At 47.5% G+C, this 12,410-nt stretch overlaps 2 protein-coding genes across 9 annotated transcripts in view; one reads left to right on the forward strand and one right to left on the reverse strand.

The window, feature by feature from the left end:
• The window catches only part of LOC135911386 (uncharacterized), a 497,365-nt gene that overhangs the window by 468,191 nt on the left and 16,764 nt on the right, over window positions 1-12,410 (reverse strand). The window lies entirely within an intron of this gene.
• Window positions 1-12,410, forward strand: part of LOC135911383 (uncharacterized) — an 85,872-nt gene that overhangs the window by 43,595 nt on the left and 29,867 nt on the right. For all 4 annotated transcript variants that reach the window (XM_065443629.1, XM_065443627.1, XM_065443628.1 and 1 more), the window contains exon 3: window positions 10,355-10,496. In XM_065443629.1, coding sequence (XP_065299701.1) covers window positions 10,355-10,496 — 142 coding nt within the window. The remainder of the gene's footprint in view (window positions 1-10,354; window positions 10,497-12,410) is intronic.

Consider the following 12,410-nt stretch of genomic DNA (forward strand, 5'->3'; position numbering starts at 1 on the left):
CCCACATACACAGCTTCGCTGTCCATCCTTCTTCACGGAGTGGAAGGGCACCGAGTTCCTTTTTTTTTCTCCATACCTTGCGAGCGATACGGTGCATAGGCGTGCAAATTGCTCGACAATAAAGTTGTTACTTTTGCGGTGAATAAATATAAATATTCCACAGTGAAATCGCACGTTGCACAGTATGAAACAACCTTGAACACATCGCTGTTAGTTGTAAAGCATTTAATTAACCCTCTCACTAAAGCTTCGCTTCGCAATATATTTATTGTCGAAGACATGCGGCCGAAGGCAACTGCACTTACGGGGTCGAATTCATAAAGCATTTCTTTCATATCGCTAATCGTCGCCGGGAATGTTGGTAAAAGCTTAGTTACGAGTGACGCTGTTTCTTGTCCTGGTATTCCTTCATTTCGTTTCGCCTCATATCATGCCAGAACACCAAATCCTAAACATGCTTTTCTCGCCGTATCTGCCTGACGACGCAGTGTGAACGGGTCAGTAGAGACTTAGCAAAATACTACCATGGCTCCGAAGGTGCTGCGATTTCTATTTATCGGATGGCGCTATTGCATTGAACGGTGGTCGTATGCAGTAGATGCGGCTCGCTCGAGGACATGAGTGTGTGGCGGCGTCATGACCATCTTTCGAGCGTTCGCGTCAAATGCCTGAAAGGTTGTGCATTTCCACACAGTTCGAGATCTTTCTGGAGAACGCCTTCAACAATTTCTAGGAACACAAGGTATCCGCGAACCAAGGCTTGTAGGGGCATGCGAATATTGGAAACTTACGAATACAGAATCAAATGCTGCCGTATTCGAATGGAATAGACACTTTCTAAATGCGATAATTTTGTGCGAATGTTTAAAATCGCCGACTGCGTGCATGCATGAAGCTGTAGCAAAATGTTCGACAAATTTATTCCCGACCGCTATAAAACATAAGCAGTTACGTAGCGGAGCATGCTACACTGCTCAGGGAGTAATATTTCTTCCGCGTAAACCTCCATCATGTGGACTCACAATCGAGTCCCGAATATGTGAAATGCCACATTTACTCGTGTAAGACGCCCCCCCCCCCCCCCCCCGCCCTTGTTTTCTTCGTGAATTTGTAACGGGTGCAGATGCTACACGAGGCATGATTATGGCTACTCACTGAAGCCTGGCACTGTTATAAGACTGCTATGCAAATATATGTAACCAATGGCGGCCGACTGCGAACACATTTGTAGTCGCCGACAGATTTTGCGGATACGGACTACAGCGCCACCATGTAGCGGCTTGCGGGAATTAACCGGCGCAACTTTCTTTTCATCTGCAAATGTTCGTACTCCAAAGTGGGTACGCAGGCCTTACACGAGTAAATACGGTAACTACTTATTCGCTCCTAATGCTCCATTTGTGCTCTTCAAAAAAAAAAAAAAAAACAGAAAAACGGCATTCTATTTACGTAGCACAACCTAATTGCGGAAACTTGCTAACTTGAGAATATAGTAGTATCTAAGGTTGTTTTACATTTAAGGTAAACACAGCCTGCTCAATATTGAAATCTATTTGAAAATCGTTTGGTATTTGATTCAATTCGCGTCCAGAACGAATCAGCTTGTATTCGATATAGCCACTTCAGTCACTATTCACACGCCCCGAAAAGTTTGCTAAACGCCGCTGGGTGCTCATTGCGCCATCACGTCGCTCCTTGGCGGTTCGGTGATTGCGGCGATAAGTTCCGATTTCCTTTTCTCTGCTCGTCACTAATAAGAATGTAGCTATTAAATTAACAGACACAGGCGTAGGGCAAAATAACTTGTAAAAGTTTCTTCAGAACCTAGAGTTCCAAATATTGGGAAGTTTATTCAGTCAAAAGCATCGCTAGTAGCCCCGAGCCACAAAGAAGGTTTCGCGAAAGCTCAAGCGGGCGCCATAGTGGGCGAGCTGCATCTGGATAAAAAGTCCACCAGTTTTCAGCTCATTCCGATTGATTGATTGCGCGCTTAACTTACCCTATGTTATACTTTACGTTCATACCACAGTTGTAAGCGTGCCTACGGGTGAATAAATTTCGTTGTCGGCTTGCGTGGCAAGAAAAACGACGGTTCACCAAAAGGGAAGCCCACCGAATTTCAGCAATGTTCCCCGCATTACAAACACGGTTCTGGAAATCGGTTTAACGGGACATCCCCTACATTGAACCAAGTTGAAAACATGTCTTTTTTTTATGCGAAGCATATTACTAGAGCTCAACCCAGCTCCTCAGGCGCGGCGGTGTCGCCTTCAATACCACGTGACACCGTGACGTCACGACAGAGGAGAAACGGGGCCCCAACTCGCGCCGTCGCTCGCGGCGTCGCGGCGGTATATAAGCAGCTGCGCTTGCCTCTGCTAGACACTCACGAGGTGAGATGCCTCCTGGAGACAGAGCTGCTCGTTGGAATGAGAAGCGAAGGCTGCGGCGTGCTACAGAGACTGTTTCTAGGTGGCTTTGCTACGGCGCAGCGACTACGCGCCCCGCATCGGACGCGGTGAGCGTCGAGCAACGCAGCGTTCGGCGCGACAACGAAATGTGCGCCTGAGCAAGCGCCGCACGCCTGAGCCGACGCCGACGACACCGGCTTTTCTGCGACACGAGCTCCTTAACGCTGTCGCGTTAAAATAAAGGCTAGTATGCTTCGCATCCTGGGCTTAACCTTAGCTAAGCCACAGCCATTTTTTCTTAGACAGTGTTGACTCATAGGACACGCGACTGGAAGTATCTTGATGCTGCACTTTCGCTATTGCCGCAGGGAACTACATATACGTGGTTCGGATGCGGTTCGGATGCGGTTCAGTTGAATCGGCGAAACGCCTATACGAAATAACGTATCCGAAACGATCAGTTGAGATAGCCAAGCAGACAATGCAGGGTGACATGACCACGGTCATAAGCAAGCCGTGGTCATAATCACGCATACAACATACAGAACAGCCTGTCCAAAATTCAACATCAATGGCTCTACCCCGGTAAGCAAGCAAAAATGCAATGACTCATATTCCGGTAAGGTTCATGGCTACTGATTTTGCGTGAATTACCTAAGATGACACTACCCCTGTTGTCTTTGTCGGTGATTTCAATGTGGATGTGTCGTTACCGTAAAGGGAGTGGTGTACGCGTTACGTGTTGCGGACATTCCTTGCGATGCCACACCAATCCGGCCCAATTGACCACCCAGCGCCATACGTGCATTGATTTGACATCAAAGAATGTGATCGCAGCTGCGAGTGAAATAATGACCACCAATCAAGACAATGACTTCGTACCTTAGTTCAAAATACCTTAGTTCAGCTCCGTGACACATAATTTTGATTGACTCACAATGACACACAAAACAGCTTCGCTGGTCAACGACCTTCGCAGAGGGGAATGGCTCATGATTCTTTTGCTGTTTAATCACTATGGACAAAGCTTTGAAGCCGGATAGCTCCAACTAAGTAACTAAGAGACCGAACAGAATCGCGTGACATGTTTGTTTATTTCACTAACCAATGTACTAAGCACTGCAAGCATTTAAAGCTACATAGCCATAAGTGCACGAGCCTACGCGGCTGAAACGCATCGTTGACCCTCAAACCACGCATCTGGAAAGCCACCCTGGGGCGAGAAAACAAAACGCCAATGCACCAAGCCGCGAATTTCTCGCGCGACGCCCCTTCGGGCCGCTCGGCGATGACCTGTACGCGGCCCGTATACAACTCGGGCCGGGCGGGATGGCTGCAGTAAGAAAACAAGAAACGCGATGCCAATTATGGGGGAGGCCCGCAGCGACCTCGTTGTAATGTTTCTAGCCCCTGGCGGCGCTTCGATCGTTTTCCCTGGTGCGTTCGCCAGGGGAGGAATTCTGCTCAGTCTTCACTCTAGACGAAAGAAGGTGAGGCTGGCGGTCGAAGCCACTGTCGTTTAGAGGAGAAAGATAGAGACAGCAATAGAAAAAAACATTAAAGCGAGTCGAGGTCGTGGTTACCCCCAAGGCAACTTAAATTACGCTGTCGTAACCGCATACGACCCCGCGGTGTCGATCGTTAAGAGCACTGATCAAAAGAAGAGCACGAGGGAGACAGTGTCTATGTAGCGCCGTTGCAGATTCTACGAGTTGGCTGTTGTGTGGGACAGGAATAGTAATACATTAAAATATTACGATTCTGCTACAATTTATCCATGAGGAGGGCCTCCATGCGTTCGTCTAAGTAAACAAGCACGCCGCGTGGAAAACTTAAGGAAATATAAATAAATAAAAAGAACCACTTACTAGCAATATACTTTGCGATTACTTGAAGGGCAGAGATAAACGACGAATTCTTCTGAAGGAGATGGAAACTTCTTACGTTGGGAATGAGCATAGTGGGACAGGAAGTGCCCATAGTGAAACATTTTGTACGTAACTCAATTCCGTTTCTTTCTTCACTTCGAGCTATACTTAAGGTAGATATGGAGCAGGAAAGTCTTCCATAGGGGGAATAGTTTCGTAGTGTAGACGTACAGATACTGTAAAACCGCAATATCACGTTGATGCGAGCAACGGTACTTGTGGCGACACCTATTCACGATGTGGTCAACTATGGCAGAACAGAAACGTTCTTATCTAAGACGATTTTGTCGTAGAAAGAAAAATATTTATCAAGAAAAGGACCTTATGTGGGGTATGACGCGCTTACGTGGATAGGCATATTACAGTTGGTCAATTCCGTTGTCATGGAAAGAAATGTAAAGCACGCGCGTGGCACCCCTCTCGCAGGTCATGTTCTGCGCACTTTATTGAGACACAGTGCCACACAATGCCGGGACCAGCTTACTCTTCCTGTCTATGGATTCCGCTATGCTTCATGAATCGGAGAGCATTCTATCACGCTGCCGCCAATAGGAATATTTTTTTTACTTAACTACTTTATATCTTCCTTCTTCATAGAGCATTGCGTTAATTTGGTTGTGCGCATCGTTCCATGCAGTAAAAGTGAAGCGATTCGTGCGATTACTTCAGTAGGTAGTTATGTGCATCCATATGTTAGAGTTACTGCGCTACCAAAAGTAGGGAGCCATATACAGTAATTATGATGTTTGTCTACGAACAGCACTGTCTGCGGGGGCACAGCCAGCAATTTTTTGGAGCGAAAGCGACACACACTTGACCATCGATGGATAGAGTGAAGGAGGAAGGAGGGGGCGGGGCCTGGGTGGGCCAGATACTGAAAGAAATTGGGGTGGGGGACACATTTCCGGTGTGCCAACCTCTGGCTACGTCAGCGTTGTCTTCCATGTTTACTAAGGGTTCCGGTTTCTGCGCCGATACTTACGAATTAGGTAAATTTTCTCTGCTTGTCCCGCATGAGACTTCATACCCTTTAATGGGGCAATAATGTTAAATATATCAATGCGGAAGCAACGTCCTGCCATATCCAGTCCTTTTCTACTGGCCGTTTTGAGACTCATGGTGTGGCGCGTAGTTCGACTTCAACGCGATGTCATTGGACAGTTTTAGCTTGCATATAAACCGATGAACTTTTACAGGATACGGGATGCCTAAAGACAAACTGCGCAACAACGCCGGTAGTGACATCTTGTGAGGCTTTGTCAAACCCCAAAACGTGAAAGTAATAAAAATATTGAAGTCTTCCTTAAAATAATTACGTAGCTGCCGATACTGTATACCAGCAGATCAGTAGATTATACGGGGTTACTCCAATAAGAGTTTTATGTCATCTCTGGTTAAACTCTGCGCCATCATCCCGGCCACTCTTTTGGTGCCTCTAGGCTGCTCACGTTTATAGAACGCTTTAGCGTGCCCGGTATACCGGTATGCGCAATAGCGTTCGCGTAATACCGGGCTCACCGAAGGCTTGTAGTGACGTCTTGTGGCGCTTCATCGAACCACAATGCCTTACAGGCACGCTTTTCTGTTCCCTGAATGCTCTTGGCAGCAAAAAAAAAAAAAAAAGGAATTCAGAAGCCAATGTGTTGCTCGTGTACACCACTACCGAAAAGTTACACCAGCAGTGAAGCAGAATACGCTTATTTACTGCAATACAGCTCTGCGTTTGTCTGGTGGGGATCTGCGCCCCTAGGCGGCGACACCAAGCCGACCGCCTACGAAATCTAGACCTCAAGTTCAGCACACAGACGTCGGGAATTAGAAACGTTATTGAAAAGACGTGCAACTACGTGGTGCCAATTCAACTGCAAATCACAGCCATAGTCAAATAGTATAAACACCTAGGCCTATGCATAAACGAAGGAAAGACTTACTGATGCGCCCACCACGATAATCTGAATATAGAGCGGAAGTGGAGTGCAGCAATGATGAAACAGAACACTCTGGGGCACAATTTATATGAGGGTGCATTGAATCTGGAAATGAGTAATGGTACCAGCGCTAACATTCGCAAATTTCATTCTGTGCTTAAAATTGTGTATCATGTCGGGGTTGCAAGTTAACCAAAGATTGGTAGGCTGGTTGGCTCTAGGAGCCCACTGCAAAGCGATAAATGAGGTGGTGCAGCGTGACATGGTTTGGGCCTCTATTGAAGTCAAGAGAAGTGTAGACAAAAGTTAAGTTTTAAGAAATACTCAGGAACATGGACCAAATTAAATGGTTGACTAGAGTGCACAAGTATATGTACGTGAAAAACGTAGACAAAAAGTGCAGAACGAGGTCAAGAACGTTGGCAACGATGTACAGGGTAAATAGACAACCAGGACTCGTCAGAACGAAAGTGAGAGATATATAGAACATCTTGATTAGAAGCAGAGACAGCGAATTGAATGCAAAGAATGGAAACATAAAAGACCATGGAGATTTATTGTGAATGGGAAGAAAGAATTAGAAGGTAAAATCTGTTAAAAAAGGAAATATGTATAACTTACGGGATTAAACCAAGCAGCCTAGGCGTCTATTTGGCGCCACTCAAATTCGTAGGCGATGCTAATAAATTGCCATCATCATCATCTCACGTTTACGCCTCTGCTTACCCGGTCCTCCATAAACGGTCAGAAGTTTGCGGGCCAATCAACGCTCTACATTGTGAAACAGTACATTGGAGGGCGCTTAAGATGCAATCCGCATTCTTGCCACTCCGTCAAACACCGTGTACAGCGCTGCCCGCGATGTCAAAACAAGCGAGGGGAGCCGGTCAAGCAGCCTCTATAGGAACGGCCGCAACGATGGTCCCTTATCGCGTTCCACGCCTTGAGCAAAACTACTAATAGGCGGTCTGATGGCACGTAAACGACGACGTCGCTTTCGCGATCGGACAGGTCCACACTCAGGCACGTGCTCGTACTCACTAGATGTGCGGAGAAATCGGTCATTACGACCAGGTGGCTTCCGCGCTTACGCCGGCTTTCCACTACTTCCGCGTCTTGGCACAGAAATGACGGATGGTCTCGAATTCGACGGACGCTTAACTTCAGCTTTCGCAATTGCGATTCTCGTGCGCTTCCGCTATACACCACACCACAACCACGCTGCTTTTGACGTCGACGAACGTGCTTTTGCGGGCAGTACGTTTGTGCATGTGAATCGGCAACCACGTCGAGGTTGTTTCGGCCGGGACAGCAGCTCTATCACCGTACAGCTTGAAGTGGGACAGCACAGCTAACCGACAGCCGCGGTAACGTCGAAAAAGATGGAAAATGTGGGCGATGTTTGAGAATTTAAACCCAATATCCAGCTATGATGTTCACATTGCTCGCTCCACCGTTCAAGGGCCGTGCCCGATTTCCGGGTCGTGCGCCCGACGCTACGGCGCTGAGAACGACTCCGTCCGCGAACTTTTTAAACGCTGAACTCATTTCTCACGATGAGGTCGCTGTGGCTTCGCCGAAAAGAATACAAATAACACAAGCGCATGCGTGTGTGCGTGTGTGTGCGTGTGCGAGAGAGGGAGAGGATCCCATCTGCTGTGGAAATCGGTGTTTGACGCTGTGGAAATCGCTGTGGAAATCGGTGTTGAAGCATGTTTGACGTAGACACATGCATTATTGCCAAACGTTGTGTAATGTTACAGAAGAGTAGATACTATGTTGCATTGTGCCGATGTCACTTTTGCATTACGTTGCTGCTATGTTGGCGTCTTGCTAATGTGATGTTGGTACCATACATTGGCTATGTTGAAGCGATCCACGAGAATGAAAGAAATAGAATGACATACACGAGAATGATAGAATTGTAGATGCTATGTTGGGATTGTGCCAACGCCATTTTTGCGTTAGGTAGTTTTTTGACGTGACGCTTGTGGGATGTTGGTGTCATGCGTATAGCAACATTGGCTACGTTGAAGCAATACACGAAAATGAAATAAGTTGGCATTCCTTGAGCGTTACCCGCTGCAGCAACTCAATGGCTACGGTGTTACGTTGCTGAACGCGCCATCGCGTGTTCGTTGGCGACCGCAGTGGTCACATTCCGATAGAGGCGGAATACACATAAATACCTTGCATTTAGTGAGGTTTAAAGAAGGTGATCAGAATTTATCCGGAGTCTTCCATTTTCACGCCGCTCATAACCCAAAGTGCCGTTCTCGTTGAGGAGAAAAAAAAATGGAGGGAAAGACAGGAAATTTGCCATTATAAAGCCACACTGAACCAGCGTCGAATAACGCGAAACCTAAGGTTATAGACAACACGCCCACTTTTCAGCGCTCTCACTCCTGGCGGCTGCTGGTCACACGCCTTAGCAGACTGCGCTTCGTACTGAACTACCGAGAGCACTTTGAATTGCGCAAGTTGGACGGTCAAGTTGGTGCAGGACAAAGCCGGTCCGCACCACGTAGCCCTGCCGGACTGGAGCATATGACCGCAAACGCGCCCTCACGCACTGTCGAGCACATGGCAAGCGCTGTGCGTACGTACTACAGTTGCCTGTAGCTGCGGTCTTATAGGTAGCGAACATACTGTGGCAGCCGCGGGTTGGCGCGACGAGTCCGCTGACTGAGTGTACTGCGGCGCGCTGAGGACAGCCGCGTTTTGCTATTACGCGTGGCGCGTCGTAGGCGCCTAAATCGGTGGTCACGTGAACATCTAAAATCAAATTTGGGCTGCGCGCCACGGTGACGTTGAGTAGGCGGAGCGTTGTGGGCACACCCCGCTCCGCCGTAGGATTCGCAGTGAGAGTCATTGGAGCAGTGGAAGAACCGTGTAGGGATCGTTCGCGTGCCAGTAACTCCGCTTCTGCTGAACGCACTGAAGTACTTCTTTTGCTCGAAAGTGTTTCTGAAACAGTCTACTTTAACTATAAATACGTTTCCCGACTTCGATGAAAAGTGGCTCAGGGTCCCTTTAAGTATCGGAGCAGCGCATTCAAGGGCCTGAAGGGCAGAAACCGGGCAGGATTTGTCCTAGGACGTTTTCCTCAATCAAGAGGCGACCTTCGAGTTTGTCAAGTGCGGTCGCGAGCACTTGCCACATTGTAACGGGGACAATTAGGAGGAGGTGCCTGATCGTCTCGGACTTTTAAATTCCGCAATTTAATGATAAAAAATGCTGGGCAGCATGTTACACTCGTGCAACACGAAGGCGAAATCCTGCTGCACACGTGGTAGTGCATTAAGTTCTCCGTTCGGAGGGGTCAGGCTTCTTGCAAGACATAACGAACCGCAGTGTGAAGCAAACGTATGCCGCCGTAGGTGGATCTCCTCAACGATACATGCGAGCACCTAACGTAGTACCTACAGGTTCTTTTGTTCTTTCTTTCGTTCTCTCTTTTCGTCTTTGTTTCATTCGTTCGTTTTTCCTTTCTTTCGTTCCTTCGTTCTTTTTGCTTTCATTTCTTCATTCATATTCAGCCATTCCCTCTTTGCTTGCGTAAGGGTACGTGTATGAGCGATTCCCGATGCTGATATTTTTCGTCTCACTGGACTTGACACTGCTTATTTCGGGTATGATCAATTCCAATGAGCCACTTAAGAATTTCCCTTTAATACACCATGGCCCAGTGATTTATCTCACTACACTTAATGACTTCAAAATATTTTTAATGTTCGGACGACTCATCATGTGCTGTGGTCATTTCTTTTAACTTTGTTTACTTCGGTTTCAGCACGCCAACACTCATGACTCTTGCCTGTAGAACAATAAACGCGCTGTCTTTGAACGTTTTGGTTCATTCTGAAGCGGCACCTTTCTCGGCAATAGAAATTCGCTTGGGCATTCATCAAAGTAACTTCTTCATCTTCGGTACAGCGTATGACATAAGTCTCTTCTGCCACCGCGTGTCGTTGTGTGGTTGGGCGTGCGAAGAGTTTTCTCTTTAGTGCGGTCTTTCTGCTAGTGAGCCTTTTCAAAACCACGGCGACGGACTTGACTAATACATTTTCCCATGCTTCTCGCGCAGTGCTGAACGTTGCCGCCGGTAAGGCCCCCCTGCAATCTTCAACGGTGGCCGGCGGAGTGCCCCAGAAGGCGGTTGACGGCAGTACCAGTGCCTTCTTCACACCGGACACCTGCTCGCTTACCGAACCAGAGCGGTCACCCTGGTAAGAGACCAGTTTGCGCAGAGGGCTTGACATTTTTTCGGGTGCACTCATAAGCGGGATCCCTCTCCTTTGCATCAGCTGTGGGATCTGCCAGGTTACTTGCTTTATGAATTTTTTTCTTCGTGCAACGTGATAGAGTTCGTTAGAAGGGCATTGATACGATTTCTTTGTTTTTTAGCTTTAGTGGACAGGCTACCGACTGTATTCAGGCTACATGGTTCTTCTGTCCCTCAAATGTGCTATAATTATTTAATTACGATATCCCTTAATGTCACCAGTTCGAAACTGGTGACATTAACAGGTAACATAAAGCGAAAGATAGCATTGTGCATCAGAAGACCAGAGAAACAGAAGCAAAGAGAGAGAAAGAAGGTTTAACAAAGGTATTTCTTGCGGCACGTGCGAACCATCTATTCTTTTTCATAACAAAAGAAAAATAATAAAATAACTCAATGCATGCAATTATGCCAACAATGCAACTAAAGGGCACCAAGAGGGCCAAGATTGTTTATGAGAGATTTATTCTTACTTATCTAACACATCTGCGTAATTTACGTACAAGAATTTTTTTCCCCAAGCATTTTGCTTATAGAATTGGGCATGAGGCGCGATTATCCTTCCTCGCATGCAATGGCCGGTACGTACACCACCCGCTAGCACTGAGCATGCATGTAAATACTCGATAGCCAAGTGAATGAGGCAAGGCTCGCCGCATTATCTGCTGCACAGCATTGACGTCTATCATTGCTGAAATAAGCAGGGCACATACTGCTCCGTCACTTCATATTCGCGTATTGTGTAACTGTCTTCCATGTACTGCGTCAGGCACATGTCGAGACTGGACTAATAAGCAGCGGGAGTTGGGTGCAAATACGTTTCTTGGCTTGTGCACTAGTGTGCAGCAAGGAACTGCGAGAAGGTCCTCGTGAACTCACCTAACGTTTTCGCGGTGATAGAGAAAGCTGTGCATGGTGTACTTTCGCCGGCCCCTTCCGCATTTTTTATACTTCTCACTGCTAAATGCTAATTGCAGCGAAACTTTTGGTCTGCGTAAGAAGCCTAGTGCGAAATAATAAATAAGTAGGATGGCGTTCATGCCAAAGCTGTACTTTTTGAACACTATAGTCGGATACAACTTTAGAAAAAAGGGGGCGTTTACTCCTCCGAGGCGAATGCACACGAGCATCCACCAATGGGCGCGCACTCTGGACCGACGTCATGCGCTGGATGGCCGGTGACTTCGCCGCTTCGGTCATCTGGGCGGGGCCTCCCCTTTTTTCTAAAGTTGTATCCGACTATAGTGGAGGCGCACCGAAAGACTTGCCAAAATAGGCGCTTTCGATCAGTGTAAAAAGAAAGCAAGAAATGAAAAAGAAAACGGCGCCATTACTGCTTGTCGAAAGTGACGCATGACCCAGAACGCGTGGTTTCTCGGCATGGCCTCCAACGAGATTTGGCGGGCCGGCGCGCTGAAAACCTCGGAGGCGACATGTGGAAAATAAACAATCAGCCCTTGGCTTGCTTACCTTACCCTTACGTTCGCTTACCCTTTCCTTTACCATTGCTGGATGGTTACATTGCGTTTGAACGAGAGAGAGAGGAAAGGCAGGGAGTTGGCTACCCTACGCCGTAGGAAGGAAAAGAGGGGCGTCTGAAACCGACAAAGGAGCTGCGAGAGATTTCGTTGGGGAAGGCTTCGGGATAATTTTGAATAACTTGAGTTCTTTAACGCGTACCTAAATGTGTAACACACGAGCGTTTTTTTTTTGTTCCTTTTCGTCCTTATTTAAATGCGCTAACCGATGTCAGGGAGTCGAACCCAGGACTTCCTGCTCAGCAGCAGAATGCCATAGCCACACTGAGCCACCGCAGCGCGGGGTGGGGGGGGGGGGGTTGATATGCGAGGGTCCCTGC

This window comes from Dermacentor albipictus, chromosome 6 (assembly GCF_038994185.2).
Source record: "Dermacentor albipictus isolate Rhodes 1998 colony chromosome 6, USDA_Dalb.pri_finalv2, whole genome shotgun sequence".
Lineage (NCBI taxonomy): Eukaryota > Metazoa > Arthropoda > Arachnida > Ixodida > Ixodidae > Dermacentor > Dermacentor albipictus.